This window comes from Epargyreus clarus, unplaced genomic scaffold, assembly GCF_041222505.1.
Source record: "Epargyreus clarus isolate Ecla_fem2 unplaced genomic scaffold, WU_Ecla_fem_2.2 ptg000034l, whole genome shotgun sequence".
In the NCBI taxonomy this organism is placed as follows: Eukaryota; Metazoa; Arthropoda; class Insecta; order Lepidoptera; family Hesperiidae; genus Epargyreus; species Epargyreus clarus.
In genome coordinates, this window is record NW_027332239.1 from 6231817 (window position 1) to 6253877 (window position 22061).

At 36.1% G+C, this 22061-nt stretch overlaps 1 protein-coding gene and 1 pseudogene across 1 annotated transcript; both read left to right on the top strand.

Annotated features, from left to right (window-relative positions):
- Nucleotides 1-649: 649 nt before the first annotated feature.
- Nucleotides 650-2731, top strand: LOC140755840 (uncharacterized). Its single transcript, XM_073091180.1, has 2 exons — nucleotides 650-865; nucleotides 1840-2731. The coding sequence occupies exons 1-2, from the start codon at nucleotides 691-693 to the stop codon at nucleotides 2502-2504; spliced, it is 840 nt and encodes a 279-aa protein (XP_072947281.1). The 5' UTR covers nucleotides 650-690; the 3' UTR covers nucleotides 2505-2731.
- A 16661-nt stretch (nucleotides 2732-19392) lies between these two features.
- LOC140756158 (uncharacterized) lies at nucleotides 19393-21129 on the top strand (annotated as a pseudogene).
- Nucleotides 21130-22061: the final 932 nt, after the last annotated feature.

A 22061-nucleotide genomic window follows, 5' to 3' on the forward strand; every position in this document is an offset into this window, starting at 1 on the left:
ATGGTCATCATCTAAGTCATTAAACAGAGTATGAAACTCCCCATTAAGTAGTCGAGTCTCAATGTGATTGCTTATCCAATATCTTGGTGGTTGTCTATTTTTCCTTTTATAGTACCAGGCCTTCAAAATCTTTATTTTTTCATAAGTAGTGTGAAAATCGTCTTCCGAGCTCGAGTCTTCGTACATTTTGAATTGTAGGCAACCCAACCGTTCTGTATCAAATACGTCGCAACACTAACACCTCTGGCATCTATTTTTCGGTCGAGCTAAGTTATTGTCATTTTAACTATTTCTCGCTTCTCAAGACAACCTCGCTCAGTTCAAGTTTGACCGTTCATTTCACGGTCGAGCCCCGGCTTTAAGCCCTCCAAGCCAGCCACGCGCTGCGAACCCATAGGCCTCTTGTAGACACACGTTTTTTCGGCGTAAAAATCTACGATTTATTCGCCGTGTGTAGGCGCGGTTGTCAGTGTTGTATGGATTACTATGAGAGCTTGTTGACAGACACGGCGGCGTGACGGCACGGCGCCGCCGCCGTGTGCACCGTGCGTCCCCCTCGGCGTGCCGCGCCTACGCACGGCGTGATTTTCGTCAGTGTTGTATCGCAGTCTTCGTGAGTGTGTCGACGACGCCGGGCGTTTTCACGTTTTAGTGACCGACTACATACGCTAATTTTGTTTTCCTAGTAAAATGAACATAAATCAAGAATTATTAATTACATTAGTTCACGAAAGATCTGTAATATGGGATAAGACTATCGAAGATTATAAAAATAAGCGGCTGAAGTATCATTCCTGGAAAGAAATATTTATACATTTAAATCCCACATTTGAAGATTTAAGTGGTGAAGAAAAAAACAGTTTTGGTAAGTTGTATGTTCTATGTACTTACAAAAAATACTTAAGCATAGTTATTTTGATAAGAGAGAGTACCTTCGTTAGACATAAAATATTGGGCAAATCTGTTGCGAACATCATTAGCCAACAAACTTCCACGAACTGAATTCGTGATAGGTAACTGTGTTAGTTCCGATTCTGATTCAAAGGTGGACTCGATTTCACTCGCACTATCAAAATGAGAATTTTCTTCTTTATGTATATAATTTTGCAAAATGCAACAAGTTTTCACAATATCTACAGCTAAATCGATGGACACATTCATTGGTCGGTGTAAAATACGCCATTTATTGGCTAAAATACCAAAAGCACATTCAACAAATCTTCGAGCTCTTGTAAGTCTATAATTAAACGTTCGTTTTAATTGATTAAGTTGATGCCCTCCGTATGGACGAAGTAAGTGATAGTGCAAAGCAAAGGCTTCGTCTCCAACGAATACAAACGGTAATTCGTAGTCAGTTCCAGGCAAGCGTGTTGCATCGGGTAGATTTAATGAGTTGTTCGTTAAGTTTTTCCAAAATGTAGTTTCTTTGAATACACTGGAATCGCATTCCTTTCCGTAGGCACCAATATCAACAAATATAAAATTGTAATTGCTATCTACTACCGCCATCAAAACTATTGAAAAATAATGTTTGTAATTTAAAAACATCGAACCACTGTCCAGAGGCTTAATGACTCTGATGTGTTTACCATCGACTGCTCCTAAGCACATAGGGAAGTCGGAGTTTCTTTGAAAGTTGTTAGCTATTTGTAGCCAGTCTTCTTTAGATGGTATTTTCATATATTCTTCGCACATTTCTAACCAAATGAAGTAGCAAACTTCACGTACGATGCAAGTTATGGTTTTTATTCCAATTCTGTAGCTGTAGTGTAGGTCTGTAAACGAATTTCCTGTTCCTAGGTACCTGAAATATTAAAAAATATTTTATTTTATTTTTAGGGCAAGCTGTGATGAAGAAGTGGACTAATATGAAAGATAATTGGATTAAATGTAACAAAAAAATGAAAGAATATAAATCTGGCGCCGGAGCAAAAAAAATTAGAAAATACAATTTTTATGATGAAATGCAATTCTTGCAAAAAATTGTCGAACATCGCAAAACCGATTCCAGCATGCCTGAACGTGTAAATGATACAGGCCTTAATAATGAAAATGCAGACCGGAATCAATCAAGCTCAGGGGAAGGTAAAATGAACGTCACCCAAAAAGCTAAAAAAAAAAATCAATTCACTGCACTTGACTTAAAGTTTATGGATGCAACAGCAGAGGAGGAAAGAAGCCGTAGTATGAACTTTTTTAGGGGAATCGCTGATACTGTTGACAAGTTTAGTGATGAAAATATGATAGACTTTCAGTTTCAAGTCATTTCAATCATTAAGAGCATTCAACATAAAGAACATAATCGATATATACCTACACCTAGAAACCAACGGGAGCATGGCTACCAAAGTGGCACAGCACCGGCGAATTCGCAGTTATCCATGTATGGATATTCTACAGCTGCTTTATCAGGCTTTGGAATCAGTCGTCAGGATTACGATTTTGGACATAGTTCTGGTTTGGAGCCAATCCCAAACCGACCGGCATCACAAGTTTCTGCCTAGTGAGAATACAGAAAATTCTCACGCTAGTGTTGAAGAAGAATTTGATTTTAGTACTGAATGTCCGTAGTATTTTTAGCTCTGAGACGGTACTGAAATTTATATTAAGACGTACGTGATGGATCAATAAATGATTATTAAACAATAACATTCGTTTTGTGATAAATAAATATAAATATAGCATAGCCTGTACTATGGTGACTAAATTTTTGTGTCTTTATGTTTTGTAAATTATTCATATAAATAAATAAATAATAAAGGATAATATGTTATTTGATTTTATACTTACCTCAAAGTTACAGCCAATCTTTCTGCGGGGGAAATACTTTTTCTCATATTGGTATCTTGATGCTTTAGTTTCTCGGATAATTTTTGAAGCAATTTATCAAATGTCGTTCTCTGCATTCTAAAATAATTGTAAAACTTGTCTTCATCTTCCCTCAGCTGATTCTTGACAAGTGTATGAAATGCGCCAAATTCTTCTCGTTTTTCTAAAATCGGATGTATCCAAAATCTTCTTTTTCTTTTCTCTTCTTTTTTGAGTTTTCTATACAATATATAGTACGCGACGATTATTATTTTTTTTTATAAAGATTCATAGTGAGGACGTCTTATCTTGACGGCAGAATAATCCCAAGTGAGCGGCACCTGGCCATTGTCTCGACCGGTAGCTTTGCCGTGCCATGTACATGCTAGCACGTTTTTTTTGCGGTAAGGTAAACACGCCGTAGCCGATAGCTAGTAAAAAAGGGCTATTATTTTAATAATTTGTACGACACATTCCATACATCCTTTATATGCAAATTCACTCTGAAGTGGAAATAAAAAGGGTTTTTTTATTGAACATTAGCAAATTGACCTCAATAACGTTAAGTTTAATGGAACTACTACAGCGTATTGTCATTTTAAGGAAGTGTTGCGATGTTAGGTATAAGATTATGCACAAAAATAGGATCAAAATAGGACATTCACTTAGGAGCATTTTAATTTTTGCCTGAAATCGGTACATAGAAATAAAAACACAAAAACTTGAATATCTCAAAAACAAATCACTATCGGCTAGGGTACTTAATGACAAAACCTATTGCAAATGAGCTCTACTTTTACCCCTCCAAGGGAATGTATCGAATTATCAGTAACCCTGTAGATCCGATACATTTACGGATTTTGCAAGACCAAGTAGTGTTTCTAGTTCACACAGTCATCCAGGATACTATACAGCATCTACACTTCAACAGACGGTTGTAAGCCCTTCTACAAATAACTTAACTTCTTCTGAATACTCTGCCCAAACAAACCAAGATCCACAAACAATTCAACCTTCGTCACTAGAAACATTTGCTGAAGAATACCTAGCTCTAAATCCTTCTGATAGTCTTATAAAGTAATCTTCAAAATATGTTATAAATATTTAATTTTCTTTTTGGTATAATAAAGGTAGCTATAGGTAGCCCCATTAAAGTTAAATTTAAAATTAGTGTTGACTATTCCCTTCACACGAGTAGAGCTTGACATATGTGCGAAAGGAATAGCAAGGTTTTAATTTTAGTTTAGTGACACTTCTACTGTTACCAATAGTTAATATCATGTTATTGGTTTACAAAAACACATTTCTTATTTTGTTTAAAACTTTATTATACGAATCACAATAAAAGTGTATCTCACTATGTGTAATTTACGATTTTAGATTTAATGGATAATACATGGAACTACTTAATGATTAAAAATAAAATTGATTATATGAGTTGAGTTATTGGTTATATTGCCATTCTAATCCTCCGACACTAGAAAGAAAATAATGAGTCAACTCCACTCTTGTATCCTCAGCGGTCACTGTAGTATCCGAGGTTTGATTGTCTTCTCCTGACATATTATTATCTAAGCAACTGTCGTTTTCAAGATGTCTACGCCATTCACCGGGAAAGACTTCTCCTTGATTATTTTCAGTATCGTATTCGTTTTGCTGAGTTGCAGCGGTTCGTTTGATATAATTAAATAAATGTATACACGCCAAAGTTACAGTAGTAGCTTTTTCTGGGATTAGCTGAATAGGTCTATGAAAAATCTTAAATTTGTGTGTTAGCTGCCCAAACACGTTTTCAACTACTCTTCGCCCTCGACATACGCGATAGTTAAAAACCCTCTTAGATGATCCCATTGTGTGATTACCATCATAAGCCTTTATAATATGGGGTTGCAGAGGAAACGCGTCATCACCCAAAAAAAAATACGGTACTGGTAGATTCCTTCCGGGTAAAGGGGTTTTATGTGGTATATTCAATTCATTATCATTTAACAATCGACATAATGCTGAATTATTAAAAACCCCACCATCTGAAATCCGACCCTGACATCCCACATTAGCGTACAAAAAGTTGTAATCAGCATCTACTAAAGCAAAGAGCACAATACTGAAATATTTTTTATAGTTTATATAATCACTTCCACTTTTTGGGGGACATTGAAGTTTTATGTGTTTCCCATCCATTGACCCAAGACAATTGGGTATTTGCCATCTTTTTAAATATTCATCTGCAATTTCTCTCCATCCTTCCTGACTCTTCGGAATTTTCACATAATCTGAAAGTCCTTCAACTAAAGCATCACATACTTCAGGAATAATGCTTGAAATTAGTTGAGGAGATACTTTAAAGACGTCGCACAGGCTACTAAAAGAATTTCCTGAGCTTAGGTATTTTAACGTTATTGACAATCTTTCCACTGGTGAAACTGCTTTTCTGTAATTTGTGTCTTGTTTAGCTATTTTGTGTCCAACAATATTCAGTAAATATTCAAAGTCGGTACTGGTTAATGACAGAAAAGTCTTAAAAGAAATGGGTTTGTATAGAACCAAGTCGTCTTCCTTTAAATCACTTAATCTTTGACAAGTACTGTATTTATTGCGACTCATTAAACTTGGCCTAACCCAACACTTTCGTGTGTTGAGGGATCCACCGATAATAACTCCACAAACTGCTATTATTAAATCACTGTTATCGTCCTCCTCCATGTCAATCTGAAAATACTACTTCTGAATTATTCGAAACACACACGTCCAATCTTTATATATATCGGCTTTTGGTTGCCGGCGGCAGTTTGCTTGCGGCTTCGATACGGAGTGGTAGTGTTGTCGTATAATTTCATAGAAGTAAATAACGAAATGACAGAATTTAACTGGGATGATAGTGCAGTACTTTTATTAATAGAAAAGTATCAAGAAAATTAACCATTGTGGAACCCAAGGCATATGGATTTCAAGAATCGCAACAAAAGAAATGATGCTATTAGGGATATTGCTTCTGTGTTCAACATAGCATCATCAGAAATTGAGAGAAAACTGAAGAATTTATCCAGCCATTATTCTCGAGAAAAACGCAAATATGAAGAACTCCAAAGGTGGTAGAACCCTTTGTGGTTCGACTCCGGCGGCACCACCGCCACACCTATTTCTACCTAATAACAGCAGTGTTAAGCGCTGCTGTGTTCCGGTTTGAAGGGTGTGGTAAGGGAGACAGACTTTTCCGAGGCGTTCCAGCTTAGTCCTCAGGGGTAGCGGCGCATCTGTGGCCGACCTCAGGTAGGAATATCTAATCCTATCTGGGGTTGATTACAGATGTCCATGGGCGGCAGTAGCCACTTACCATCAGGTGGACTGCATGCTCGTCTGCTACTCTTATAAAAAAAAAAAAAAAAAATCTAAAAGGAGTGGATCTGGACGGGAAGATGTTCAATTGCCGAAATGGTTTGCTTATAAGGCGTTATCATTTCTTAGTGACAAGAATGCACCGGTACCGACTCTGAACAGCCACGCACCTATTGTAAGTACCCATCAAATTCTTATAATCAAGTAGACTAGTTGGTCGCCCATTGATCGAAATTCGACCATAATTAATTTAAAATACATATTTCATTAAGTAATATTTTCGTAACCCCTATTTACGAAAATATTACTTAATGAAATATGTATTTTACAAAGATTTTTTCTCGCGTATTAATATTAGATACCTACTACCTACAACCCGGTAACAATATATAATACCACGGAGAGCGGACGAGCATACTCTCGTATTTGAACCTTATGCAGTCGGCAAAACGCTCACCGAAAGCGAAGTATTCGGGAATAAGCGCTCATCAAGAGTGTAGGTATAGGCGTCATCAATGGTGACTGTATACATGTAATGTTTATAAGCTTGGTTTTTAGGGTTCCGTACCCAAAGGGTAAAACGGGACCCTATTACTAAGCCTCCACTGTCTGTCTGTCTGTCTGTCTGTCCGTCTGTCTGTCTCCAGGCTGTATCTCATAAACCGTGATAGCTAGAAAGCTGAAATTTTCACACATGATGTATTTCCGTTGCCGCTATAACAACAAATACTAAAAATAAAAATAAAAAAATATTAAGGGGGTCCCCATACAATAAACGTGTGAAATCGCAAATTATAACTTCCAACTCGCACTTGGCCGGTTTTTATTAAATATTTACATACTGATTGGATATTTCAAAACATAATGTTAAAGCTTGTTTGCAATTATTTATAAGATTTCCTTTTTATTTTCAGTCTTCTCAAGTTAATATCACTCCCCAGACTACGCTACCTTACCTGAAGTTGATGAAGCTTTGCAATTACTGAGGGAGATTACATCTAATGCAAGGCAACGCGATGATGCTGCTATATTTGCAGACTATATAAGTAGCAAGTTGAGGAAGATGGATCATTACACGATGTGTACAGTACAACATCAAATCCAGAATATTGTCTATGAAGCAGAAATGAGAATGGGTCCGATGAATTTTGATACCAATAATACTACTCAGCCTCTTAGTTATCAAAATGTTCGTCCAGGATACTTCACAGGCCAACCTACAACGTCAGCAATGTCACCATCGCCCTCAACTTCGCGCTCTTACTCTGTTCAATCAAACTATGAAATGCAAAATAGCCCAGATGTCAACACAAGTGACAGTCTGTTACAAGTCTTGGAAAATAATTTAACCGAAAATAGTGTTATAGATTAAAATCAATGTTTAAATATTTTCAGTTGAATTATTTTATTTTAATAAAAGCTTAAAATTATTGATAAATGTTTCTGATTCCTAAATAAAACAATTATTTGAATAATCATATTTTATTTCTTTAAACCATTATATTTGATATTGCCAAGGAAGCTGACCTTGTTCCGATAGAAAATAACATTTTAGCTCATTTCTAATTACACTTGGTTCTACATTTAGAGCGATCTGCGGAATATTTTGTTGCTCTTCGTTCAAAACTCCATCAGTAGTTCTTTCATTTCTCTTCATAAAATTATGCAGATGCACACAAGCCATCACGACAAGTTTTGCTTTCTCATTTTGTAAGCCAATGCATGCCAATGAATTTTACATTCACGTAAAATTCTGAATTTATTAGATAAAATGCCAAACGCGTCTTCTACAACCATGCGCCCGCGACTAATTCTATAATTAAAAACCCTCTCAGGTGATCCTTTTGCATGATATCCAGAAAATGGTTTTAATTCTGTGAGATGGGGAAAGCATCATCACCGATGAAATAAAAAGGTACAGGTGTATTTCTCCCTTGTAATGGAATCGCTTGTGGCAGACTTAAAGTTCCATCTCGTATCATATGAAATAAAGTTGAATTGCGTAGAACTCCACCATCAGATATTCTGCCCTGACATCCAAAGTCCACGTATAAAAAGTTATAATTGGCATCGATTAAAGCTAGCAAAACAATACTGAAATAAGACTTATAATTAAAAAACTCCGAACCGCTATTAATTGGACATGAAATACGTATATGTTTCCCATCGAGGGCACCTACGCAATTAGGTACATTCCATTTCTGCATGAAACTCCGAGCCACTGATAGCCATTCTTCCTGTGTATTCGGCATCTGTAAAATAAAATTGTTTGTGATATTTGTGTGTAGTTCTAGTTATATGTATGTAAAATGTGTGTGAAGTTCCAGGTACAGTATAAAATCATAGATATTATAATTCGACTAGGAATAGATATAGGAAGGTTCAGTTTCTAACTACCTAATGTGTTACGGATATTTGTACTTACCCTTAAATAATTGGATAATGTAGATACCAACGCTTGACAAACATCTGGAATTATTAAAGAAATAACTTGTGGAGACACTTTAAACAGCGTACCGAGTGAAAAATAAGAGTTTCCTGTAGCCAGGTATCTCAAAGTAATTGCTAGTCGATCGGAAGCTGACACAGCATTTCTCCAGCGGGTGTCAGTCTTTGATATCATGGGTCCAGTTAAATTCAGTAATATTTCAAATTCTTCACTAGAGATCCTTAGAAAAGTGTTAAATTTCGAACGAATATTTCTTCGGTTTATGTCATCCTTTCTAAAATCTTCAAGTATCAGGGACACATTAGGCCTATTTCGTAGACTTGGTCTGACCCAATATCTTCGTTTGATTTTGAGGTTCTTTTTACGAATAATAACATACAACACTACACTTGCGATACACGCAACTATATCATAGTCCAACATCTTTCAATCCTACGTACACGACTAACTTCGACGAAAGTCACAACACTACTGCGAAAATTGCAACCGCATCTGCAGGCCGCCGGCAACCGCCGGTAAAGCCGGCGGCCTGCATTCAGCGGCAAGGCGGTCTGAAACCCGGCGGCATAAGCCGTCGGCATGTGTGGATGCGCCATAAGATCCAATGTTTTCTACGAACTATTGAAAATACCAGTTGCCAACATCATAAGGCTGTGTTTTGATTTACAGAAGGTTTGACCATTTCCAAGAACACCTTTACAAGACGCATTTTACAATACACAAATCAGTTTTTACAATTTTTGTATCACTGACGTAGACAAAAACCAAACGTCTTTTTTTTTGTATGGGATGAGACGCAGGCTTCTCGTGGGTCACTAAAAATTGGATCAGCGTTGCTGACATACTTAACCAAATTGATTATTTCTGAAAATGTCACGTCACTGAAGTTGTTCTGTGACGGACAAAATAAAAATAGCCACATCCTACATTTACTAATTTACTGGTTATCTAATAACAATAACACAATTGAAGAAATAACCATAACTTTCCCTGTGCGTGGGCATAGTTTCTTGCCGGCAGACCGCATATTCGACGAAATAAATGCTTTTGTTTTTGTATTTCTTTGAATGAACATCCTGAAGCTAAATATCTGAAAAAAAAAGTATTTTTTGTTAATACATTATTACTTTATATGTCACCAAGAAACAAATTGTATTGTTTTAGTGTATTTTTTTATTGATTTCAGGAAAACAGGTTTCAACTAAATGGAATAATATACGAGATTCGTGGCTTAAGACAGTAAAGAAACAAAAAGATGAGTCTAAATCTGGATCTACGGCCAAAATGACACGATATTATTTATATCACGAGCAATTAATGTTTTTGAAAAAAGTCTCCGAACCTCGACCACCACATGAGTCAGTTTCAAAAAAAGCAAGAACTGAGACTGAAGTAGGCATAGAATCAGATTTTCGTTCACCTTTAAAAAAAGATAAAAGAAAAATTGATAATAATGAGTTAAATGACAGGATGGTAAAGTATTTGGACTCCAGAATTAACCCAGAAAAGGAAAATCATCATCTGTCTTTCTTCAAAGGCATTATACCAATCTTGAACACTTTAAATATCGAAGAGACTTTAGAATTTCAAGCTAGCGTCATGACAATGTTGCAAAAAATTAAAAGTAGGAATTATGAGAGACCAAATTACGGACATTGGCGTGATTCATATAATCAGATGACCGGACCAGATCAGTATTCTGGATACTACACACATAATAGCGTCAAAACAGGCAACACCTACGCAAGATCAACACCTCCCTGGATACTCTACGCAATATAATAGTAGCAATCAACAGGCAACAACATCTATACCATCAACTTCATCTCAGACATCGAATCCGATTCCAGCTTCGCCATCAGCATCTAGTAATCACTCCATACATTCCCAAAACTCAGATTACTTTGATTTTGAAGGGATTTAAGTTTGAGTACAAATAAATACTTAAATATGTTATTTTCATTTTTTAATTCATAATGATTATTAAATACATACACCCTCCCACACACACACACACACATTATATTAACATACATAGCAAACATTCATTCATTCATTCAGTCTTAAGTACCTACTTAGTAGGTACCTACGTCAAAACTATTATTACGCAATCTTGTGTATAAAATAATCTTACCTTAGACATATGGCTAATCTTTGTTCTGGGCAAATACATTCTCTGAAACTTGTATCTCGTACTCTTATGTCTAGTCGTCCCAGTAAATCGTCAAAAGTGGTTGCTGTCATTCGAAAATAATTGAAGAACTTCGATTCGTCTCTTCTAAGTTCACCCATTAATGTTTCAAATGTTCCAAGTGAAAATCTTTCCCGTAAAATAGGGTGTACCCAATGTTTTCTTTTATTTTGCCTTCTATTAAGATACCACCACAACACTACAATTTCGTCGTCTATTGTGCGCGCAGGTCCAAATTCAACTGAGGTAAATACTTGACTGTCTGAATTTCTTCCGGGATCCGGTATAATGTGAACACTTCTGTCCGCTGTCCGGCAGATCTGCCGGTCCGGCGTAGTGGGAACCCAGCCTCACATACTGCTAGAAGTATTATCGATAATAATTTTTATAGTTATAATATGACGATCCACTTTGCGCGGGTTGTATTATTCTAATATCCATCAACAGCGCCAAGGTAGTTCGGAAACTTAGAAGTTTTTTTTAAACCATTTATTATGTCTTTCCATTTATCTTCAGTTAGTTGTTCTATACACATATCCTTCATATGTATCCATATATTTCTGCAAACATCCCTCACTATCTTACCAATTGTTGTTGATGCTATTCTAAAACTATATTGCAAATCCATAAATGTACATCCAGTTGCCAAATACCTGTAAAAACATATTTTTTAATCAATAAATTGTACCAATAAATATATTTTTTGTTGTTACAGCCATGTTAATACAGAAAAAATGGAAGACATTAAGAGATGGGTACACCAGATATGCTAAAAAAATAAAACTAAAGAGTGGTTCAGCAGCCCTAAACATTCGGCCATATGCATATTATCAGCAGATGTCTTTTTTAAAGGTAATAATAGAAGATAGACCCGATAAAACAAACAGTTTAGAAGAAAGTGAGCACGCTGAAATTACGTCTGAAGAAAGTGAAAATCGTCAAAATAAAATAAACAAAGAAAGAAACAAAAGAAAATTAAATACTACAATCACAGATGAGAACGTCTTAATTGAAAAATTAGCTAAACGCTTCGATGAAAAATCACAGAATTCGCGCATTGTTGAAGATGAAGATAAATTGTTTTTTTTTGTCATTAGTTGGCAAGTTTAAAAAATTAATGAGCAGTATAAATTAGATCCCAAGACAGAAATACTTAACGTAATTAAATACTTTAAAGGGATGACAAATCACATATATCCTGCGAGCAGGGGATATACATCACAGAATTCACCGTATGATTACCGTGGACAATATGGTTATAATACTGGCCCCTCTACCTCTGCATCAGCGACTGGCCCCTCTAAATCAGCGACTGGCCAATCTACATCAGCGGCTGATGACCAAAACTCTCAATTTGAAGACCTTTCATCATCTTCAGTAATGTCTGATGAATTATTTTCCAATATTTTTAATGAATAAAAATTTAAATAATTGTTATTTATTTTTCGAACCTCAATGTTACTGCTAGTCTTTCTTCTGCTTGGATACTTCTCCTCATGATTGTGTCTTCACGTTTAATTTTAGACCTTAGTATATTATTCATTTCATCAACAAGACACTGACATCCTAAAATAGTTGAAAAAATTTTCTTCATCACTTCTAAGTTCCATAAACAAATGATGGAATTGTCCATGTTGTTCTCTTAATTCCAAAATTGGATGAACCCAAAATTTTCTCTTTTGACGTCGCCGCCGTCGTCTCCGCTTGAGCAGAAGCAGCAAAAGCAGTGCTTCCTCGTCAGAATCCATGACTAGACTGAGGTAGAAATTCAACTGCTCGAGCAGTCAACAACCGACTGCTCAAGCAGTCAACGCCGACCGCTCGAGCGGTCCGTGTACGTCGGTCAGCCGTTAACTGCTCGAGCAGTCCGTGTACGCCCGCCCTTAATATAGGTCCGATTTGCGAACATTGTACAGATGAATGCTGAGCTTGGAAGAATAAATACGCATTTGAATGATAAGAACAATTCGAAGGTTTTCTTCGGTCGACCGGCACCTCTCCCAATACGTCACACCTTCTATAAACGAGCCTGTTCAACCTTTGAAAGAGCTTTTCTCTAATGAAACTGATGAATCTTATCGTTTTCTGACAAATATAGAAAAAATTCAATACCTGCTTTCGTATGACTTCTTTTAGAGTGTGTCTGAAGCTGCGTCACGTCTGCTTCCTGAACAAAGAGAGATTTATCACAAAATATTACGAGAAGTTGAGAGTGGTGAAATCGGGCTTTTTTTCTTGATGCTCCGGGTGGTACCGCAAAAACGTTTTTGCTGAATTTGCTTCTAGCAAAAATTCGCAGAGACCATAGCTTAGCTTTAGCTATAGCTCCCTCTGGAATAGCTTCAAAATTGTTACACGGTGGACGGACGGCACATTCGGTATTTAAATTACCTCTAAACCTGGCAAGTGAAGAAAACCCCACAAGTAACATAAGTAAGAGCAGCGCCCGTATTATGCTGTTGAAACAGTGCAAACTGATCGTGTAGGATGAGTGCACCATGTCACACAAACGCGCCATCGAAGCTGTTGATCGCTGCCTACAAGACATACACAGAAAACAAACAGTAAGGGGTGGTGTAGTAGTTTTATTGGCTGGGGATTTTAGGCAAACATTGCCTGTCATCGAGCGCGGCACTGCAGCGGATGAAATAAATGTCTGAAGTCCTCATATATATATATATGGAGCAAAGTATGGATATGGAGCAGAGCAAAGTCATATATATATATATAAGAACCATACTGGCACCAAAAATGAGACTGTAGGGAAAATTAATACCAAAATATTGAATGAAATAACCACCAAACCAATTCATCGATTACTTACAACTCCGTCGACACAGTCATGTCATCCGAAGACTGTACAAGCTAACCCCGTGGAGTTTTTGAACTCTTTGGAGCTCTCCGGGATGCCATCTCATAAGCTTGAATTAAAGGTCGGTATACCCGTTCTGCTAATGCGCAACCTAGATGCACCGAGATTATGCAACGGTACAAGGTTGCGCATTACTGAATTAGGAAAGCATATTGCAAAGGCCACAATTTCAACCGGAGAAAGCAAGGGCGATAGTGTGCTTATTTCACGTATCCCTATAATACCAAATAACTTGCCGTTTAATTTTAAGCGTTTACAGTTCCCTTTGAAGGTTGCCTTTGCGATGACGATCATAAATCGCAAGGGCAAACTTTAAAGGTAGCAGGAATACATTTAGAAACACCATGTTTTTCCCACGGTCAACTCTACGTAGCTTGCTCAAGCGAGTCTATTTCGCAAAATGTACATTCACAGAAAGAAACAAATTGCGTAACGTAGTATACCGGAGTATATTACATTAAGTAGAACGGACGAAAATGAAACCATGGTTTTAACTAAATTAATTGTATCTTTAAACTTTAAAAAAAATATGTCTAAGAAATGTGGAAAAAAAAATCGCTCGCGCTCGCTCAATCATAATATTAAACTGTTGCTGTACAACTGTGCGACCGTTATTTGTTTCTTTGTGTTGAAATGTTTGTCTAACCATTTTCACTTTGGTAGAGCTGCTGATCTGAACTCAATGAAGATGTATCTTGGTTCACGCGGACGAAGTCGAGGGTAACAGCTAGCAAATTATAAATTCAACAGTCACTTTGTAGGTATAGGTAAAAAGATTGCAGAGGCAATTCAGGATGACGCTCAACAACACTCCCGTCATCTTACCTTTAGCTTTATGACCCCAATAGATTCCTTCGTACTACTTCCAACGGATGAAAATGAAGTAAATCTAATTCCATGAAAGAAAGCTGTGCAGTAGGCGTAGACAAAATATCAGCCAAATTAGTTAAGAAATACTTGCCTCTTCTTATACCGTCCATCACACACCTTTAGTTAATGCGAGGACTAAATTCCTCGCCATAACTAAAGGTGTATTTCCCTCAGCTTTCAAAAGAGCTGTCATTAAACCAGTCCACAAATTAATTAACTAATTAAATTGATAATTATCGACTGATCTCCATCCTGCCGACGCTATCTAAGGTCCTGGAACGCATCATGAACCGTCGCACCATCACCAACTTCTTAGAAAGCAACCACCTTCTTTCACCAGCTCAATACGGATTTCGATAAGGGAAATCGACAAATGATGCAGTACAAGAGCTTGTGAACACTGTGGTAGGGCGTCTTGATGGTCGGAAAAAATGTTTGACGGTATTCCTTGATCTAGCATTTCACTCCTTTCACTCCTCCTGAAAAACCTAGAGGTTGTTTGAAGTTAGGGGAGTGCCGATGAATCTTTTCAGGGAGTATTTGACCGAAAGAAAACAGCGAGTCAAGTTCTTTTCATACTTTAATACTCCAAATTTGAAAAAAGAAATTGTTTACGAAAGTAACCTTTATGGCACACAAAAGCAAATATAAATACTATAAAGACTATAAATAAAGGTATTCTAAATAAATTTCTAGGCATATTAATTTTTACATCCGTCATAAAATTTCCAAACACAAGGTTAAACCAATTTAACCTTATCACTCACTTATCACTCACTTATCACTCCAAAGTGATAAAGGAGAATGCCCATTCTTGGTACTGATTTTTCTCCTGCATCAAAATGAAAGTAATATTAAAATTATTTCGTGATTTTTTTACATCGTTTGTTGATCAGAATATTTGTTTTGAACAGGCGATTCCATTTAAGACAAAATAAGACGAAATGTTGATTGTTGTTCTTTAAAATATAAATGGTAAATTAAATAATATCTATTAGTTTCGTGACTAAACAAATACATAATATCATTATAATCGATAATCGATTTATAAAGTGACAGTTTGAAGGCAAGGCGTTTAAAGGCAATTGTTTTATATTTATTTAGTTCGTGTGTGTGTCAATACTTGTACTTTTGTGGTTATACACGTATTGACTGTTGTATGGTTTAAGTTGGGCTCGCTTTAATGACTTCAATGCTCCAACGCCATAATAGCAATAATATGGTAATTATGTGGTAGCAATAATATGGTAATTATGTTTTAAACATATTCCTTGATCAATTACTTTCTCTCAACATCAAATGTCAAATAATGTAGGTGGTATACAGTGACTCAGTATTGCAGGGTACACAGTGAACCGTGGGTCAGTGTGTACCGCTTGATGGTTCATTGTGTACCAAAGTTACAACGTCATATTAGTTAATAGATACAACTTTTTATTGCTTCAGGATGGGTCGAACTAAGGCAGTGAAAAGAAAGATTGGGGGGCATAGCAAAGATGATATGATGCAAGGCACTTCAACTTATAAAAGATGGTGCAAGTATACGCAGGGCCGCTAAAGAGTGTCACTTGGCGTATCCTACGCTACGGAGATACTCTAAAAAAATCCAGTCGGATGAAAACACTAACTTAGTTCCTAATTACGAAGTCAATGTAGTATTTTCCCAGGACCAGGAACTAGTGTTAAAAGATTACATAAAACAATGCGCCTTAATGTTTTATGGGCTCGGGGCAAAAGAAGTTCGTCAAGTGGCATACCAAATGGCAAAAACCAACAAAATTAAAACACCAATATCTTGGGAAGCAAATGGAATAGCTGGAAAAGACTGGTTGCGATCATTTAGAGCACGCCATCAAGATCTTAGCCTTAAAAAACCTGAGCCATGTAGCTTAGCGCGAGCCACAGCCTTTAACAGGGACAATGTTGAAAAATTCTTTTCAAATTTAAAAGAAGTTATGCAGCGACATCATAGCTTCGGTAATGGCATGCGAGTATATAACTTAGACGAGACATCAACAACAACTGTCCAGAAGCCACAGAAAGTGCTAGCACCAAAAGGGTTTAACGTCTGTAAAATTACCAGTGAACGAGGTGTTTTAATTACGACTTGTGCCATTATATCCGCATCTGGACAAGCTTTGCCTCCTGCAATGGTATTTCCTCGCAAAAATTTCAAAACTCATATGCTGCATGGTGCTCCGCCGGGTACTCTGGGCTTAGCCGCGCCTTCCGGATGGATGAATGTAGACCTCTTTGTTGATGTGATGAAACATTTTGTTAAGCACACTTCATCCTTAAAAGACAACCCATCACTTCTAATATTAGATAACCATGAAAGCCATTTATCAATACAAGCTCTGGATCTGGCAAAAAACTCAGGTGTTACCGTGCTTACTTTACCTCCACACACAACTGCAAAACTCCAGCCATTAGATGTTGGCTTAAACGCTCCGTTTAAATGTTTCTACAACGCAGCTGTTGATTCATGGCTGCTTCGTAACCCAGGCCAAATGCTGACAATATATCACGTAGCTGAATGTGTTGGACAAGCTTATCTAAAATCAATGACGCCTGTAAATATCACAAATGCTTTTAGCAAATGTGGAATTCATCCATTCGATGACTCGATCTTCACAGATGTAGATTTTTTGCCAAGTTCTGTCACAGATAGACCTGATCCAGAATTAACGATTTCTGAACCAACTGAAGAACAAGATTCTTGTGCCTGTGCCTCACCATCACTCTTGCAAATGACTCAGGATAATTCAGAAATTATATCATCCCTTTTTGAGGCTCAGGAAAAAACACTAAAACACGATGTTAATTGCTCAGTCATAGACACTGCTCCACAGAAACCTTTATATGTCCCATCGATTGCTACAAGTGACACCGTTGCTCAACCACAAAAATATGATAATCAGCTGGATATACCGTCAACTTCTAGGGGACAAGGAACTTTCATATCGCCAAGTGTGTTTAGGCCACCAATCAAAGCTGGACCACGTAAAATCAGGAAGCGCAGAAAGCTAGGAAGAAGCATGATCGCAACTGATACTCCTGAAAAGAATGAAATAGAAAACAAGAAAAAGGCGTGCACTAAGAACGTGAAAAAAAGAGATATTTTTAAAGAGAAAAAAACAACTTCAATCGATTGCGATAGTACTAGCACGACCGATGAGGAGATTTTCGTAGCTAGTGGTTCCTCTTCGGGAGGAGAAGATTTTATCAGTGATGAAGAAGAAGGAGAAATAATTTTAACTGAAAATTTCTTGCCTTTACCTCGGGAGCCAAAAGTAGGAGATTATGTAATAATTTTACTTGAAACAGAGAAGAAAAATAAATTATTTTATATTGCTAGGATTATAGAAGAACCTGATCAAGATGACTGTGATTATTATGTGTCGTTTTTAAAATTAAAAAGTAAAGTGTATCATAAGTTTTCCGAGCCTCTTGAACCAGATTGTGCAGGAGTCCGGAAAATGGATATCAAATATATCTTGCCTAAACCAAAAGTGGATGGAAGCAGTCGTCGCCAAGCGACGTTTAAATTCCCCGTCAATATTTCACTTCTGAAGTTCACTTATTAGAATTATTTTTTGATTGAGGCTGTTACCGCAACTTGGAGACTGATTTTATAGTAGGGTAGCTAAGTAATAAGTTGATAATATAGATCTCAATGAATAAAAACCGCTTTAATTGTATTTTTTTAGAATATTATATTATATTTCATGTTACTGTTCTACAGAAATTTAAAGGTTCTTTATACCTACTTAACAATTATTTCTAAATAAATATTGTGCTGTGTTTGTTCGTGATTAAGTTATAATTTTATTTTTGTTTTTTCTTGACAGTATAAGCAATAAACCTTCTTGAATAAATGAAAAAACTATTGTTTTAATGATGAATTTTGATTGATGACCGATTTACCCCAATTAGTCCAGTTAAAATATAACTTAACTTCGTTTTATTCTGATGTGGTTCACTGTGTCCAACGGTGGTTCACTGTGAACTTCATCATGGATCAGTGTGTACCAAAGAGTGTACACAGTGAACCAATTCCCATTTTTTTAAAAACACTTGATAATGTCTAACCTATCAGTTTTTGAGCGTAAATTTGTAAAGAAACCTTAAGTCTATTAGACACTGAATGGTATGTATGAAAAAAGAAAACGAAAACTTTGAATTCAAGTACATGACAAAAAATTGAATTTTTTGTGGTTCACTGTTGCCCACCTGACTACGTTATTCCAGTCCGCCAGTTTTATAGTTTAAATTTATAAAAGAAAATACTATTATTTTGTTCATTTTGCTATTATAGCTGAGGCATACTACTTACTATCCTTGTTTCAAAACGCATGCGTACAGCATTGTTTACTACAGACTAGGCATTTCTTGCCAGTGTTGCCAACTCAGTGGATTTTCCACTAAATCTGGTGGTTTCAACCTTCGTTTCAGCGGATAAATATTGGCTTTAGTGGCTAGTGGATTTCTTTAGTGACTGACTGCTTCAGTTAGTGGTAAGGTACGATATTCACCCACTAGAATGATTAACATATATACCGTATTTAGAGAATAACACCTAAAATAAGGGTATATTTATCTGTTGTGCAGGCAACACAACAGAACCAACGTGCTTATTGTCGAGGATTCCCCCAAACATATTTTGCCAATTTCTTTAATCATTTTTATAATGAACTTAGTATAGTTACTAGGTCGAATTTGATTTGTTTCAAAGGTTTTATAGTATTCCACTGGTTTGTTTTTGTTTATTCCAGTTTTCCAATTTGCTCGAATATACCGGACGCACTGCACAGTTAGTGTTGAATTTTCATAATTGCATATTATCTTTTAGAAATAAATATGTATACCACCACCAAACCACAAAACCACAGTATACACAAAAATTCCGTGATAGTTGGTTACATGACCCAGAATTAAAGAACTGGTTACAAGTTGTGCAAAGCACTGTTGGTTCAGTAGCTAAGTGCAAATTGTGTGGTTCTATTTTAAGGAATCATTACGGAGATTTAAAGAATCATGGATTATCCAAATAACACTTGCAGAAATCAAAAGTAAGTAACTTCTGCAAAATGTTGATAATTCGGATGCTGAAAGCGTGGCTTCTTCTTCTACCAATGTATCAGTCTTAAAACAGCAAACATTGACATCTTGCTTAACAAATATAAAATCATTTGGAGGTAAGGCATGAAACTAAAATCTTTTGAATATTTTTTTATGAAAGTGAGATGCATACAGGATCAATAATTAAGACTTTATTTTATTTATTTTCAGATACTGGTATTAAGCGTGGTCAAATAACCAAGTCTTCATGATCGCAAAAGATGGGTTGCCTTTAAATACTGTAGAAAAAACAGGATTTCGATATTTAATGAAAGTAGTGGCACCACTTTATAAAGTTCCAGCCAGAAAAACAATGACCCACATGATTGACGATAAATATGACATTCTTTCGACACAACTGAAACTAAAAATACAAGAAGTAGAAGCACTATCTTTAACTGCAGATGTTTGGACTGACTCGCATAATAGTCAAAGCTACTTAGGCTTAACTGGTCATTGTATATATGAAAGTAAATTATTGAGCATAGTTTTTGGTGTAACTGCTCTAATAGTAGAAGATCCGAAGCTAAATCGAACTGGACCGAGCTGATAATAGAATGAAACTCATTTTATAACGAAATTAGTACATTGGGTAATACATTAAAAATAGGTTTGCTAAAAAAAATCCTGGACAGGATAATTTTAATTATTTTTTGAAAAATTAATTTTCATTTTGCAGACAACCCTATATCAACGTGTTCACAATAAAACAGCGCTTCTACTGATATAAAATTTTATCTATTATCATCATGAGTGAAAGTAGTTGCCAGCGAAATACCTGTTTATACCTGACAACCCAGTAGTTCGTCCACGTAAATAATAGGCAACCCAAAGCCTCCACATTCTGTATGTTTTTAACATTCACTCAGAATAGAATTTTCTTATTATCTTGATGTTGCAAAATTTAATTTTCAATTAAATTTTAATTTTTCAAAAAATAATTAAAATTATCCTGTCCAGGATTTTTTTTAGCAAACCCATTTTTAATGTATTACCCAATGTACTAATTTCATTATAAAATGAGTTTCATTCTATTATCAGCTCGGTCCAGTTCGATTTAGCTTCGGATCTTAGACCATAACAGAACCACACAATGCTGACTACTTAGCACAAGTAATTATCAATATGACGGAAAAATTGGGCATCACAAGTAACAAAGTGGTAGGTAGCGTTTATCACGGACAATGGCGCTAATATCGTTAAAGCTGTCACAAATGTTTATGGCAAAAATAAACACATGCCATGTTTTGACCATACATTAAACCTAATAGCATCAAAACCATTTGACAATAAAGATGGACTGGAAGAAGCCAAGAATTTACTAACAGCTGTCAAAGATATTACCACATATTTTAAACATAATACAAATGCTGCTGATTCTTTAAAGAAAGCTCAGGGTCATCAAACAAAGCCTTTGGGGCTTGTTCAGTCTGTGTGTACCAGATGGAATTCTGTTTTTTATCAATTGGAACGATTTGTTGAGTTATCCGAAATAATTGCGCCAATATTACTCAAGTATTCGAAAGCGCCAACAATGCTAACTGCACAGCAGTTAGAATTTATAAAAGATCTTATAAATATATTGAGACCATTACAAGTAATAACTAAAGAAATATCGGGAGAAGACTACGTTACAGCCAGTAAAATTATACCCATCGTGTCTTGTCTGACTGAAACATATAATACAATGAAAAATTCAACGGATATCGGTGCTAAAACAAGGACTTTAATTGTGGACGGCTTGAAGAAAAATTTGGAAGTATTGAACAAGTTAATTTGTTAGCTGCTGCGACCATTTTAGATCCTAGATTTAAAAAAAATCATTTTACTGACCATGTAGCCTGTTCTCGAGCGATAAATAAAATAAACACTTCAATTTTGGATATTACACGACAATCACTTCCACAAAATAATAGTGAGGAAGTCGACGCAATAGAAAGCACTGATAAGGATATGAAAAACGGAATATGGGATTTTCATAACTTGCTTGTGAAAAAGCAACTCTCTTTATGCAATGCACTTGCACAGGAAAATCAAGGCTTAAATGAAGAATTCAAACATTATTTATCGCAGGCAGTTGTGCACCTGAAGTATGATCCTATACTGTACTGGCAAGAACAAAAGAGCTCCATTTATCATCACGTTCACCCAATCGCCATGATGTATATGAGTATCGTTGGATCATCCGTTCCTTGTGAGCGCCTGTTTTCAATTGCTGGAAACATCGCAAGTGATGAGCGTAACCGCTTGGATCCCAAAAGGCTTGACAGACTGTTGTTTTTAAAAAGTTTAGATATTGAGCATTGGGAACTATAGTTCCCAGTTATAATTTCCAATGCTTAATATTTAAACTTTTAACTCTTACCTTATTTTTTACTGTTTTGCAATCAATAAAAACATTCAGTATATAAATA

Excerpts from the sequence above, each read along its gene's own strand:
- LOC140755840 (XM_073091180.1), top strand. The coding sequence starts at position 691 with ATGAACATAAATCAAGAATTATTAATTACATTAGTTCACGAAAGATCT. Across the intron at positions 866-1,839 it reads TGAAGAAAAAAACAGTTTTG|GGCAAGCTGTGATGAAGAAG; the intron begins GTAAGTTGTATG and ends TTTTATTTTTAG.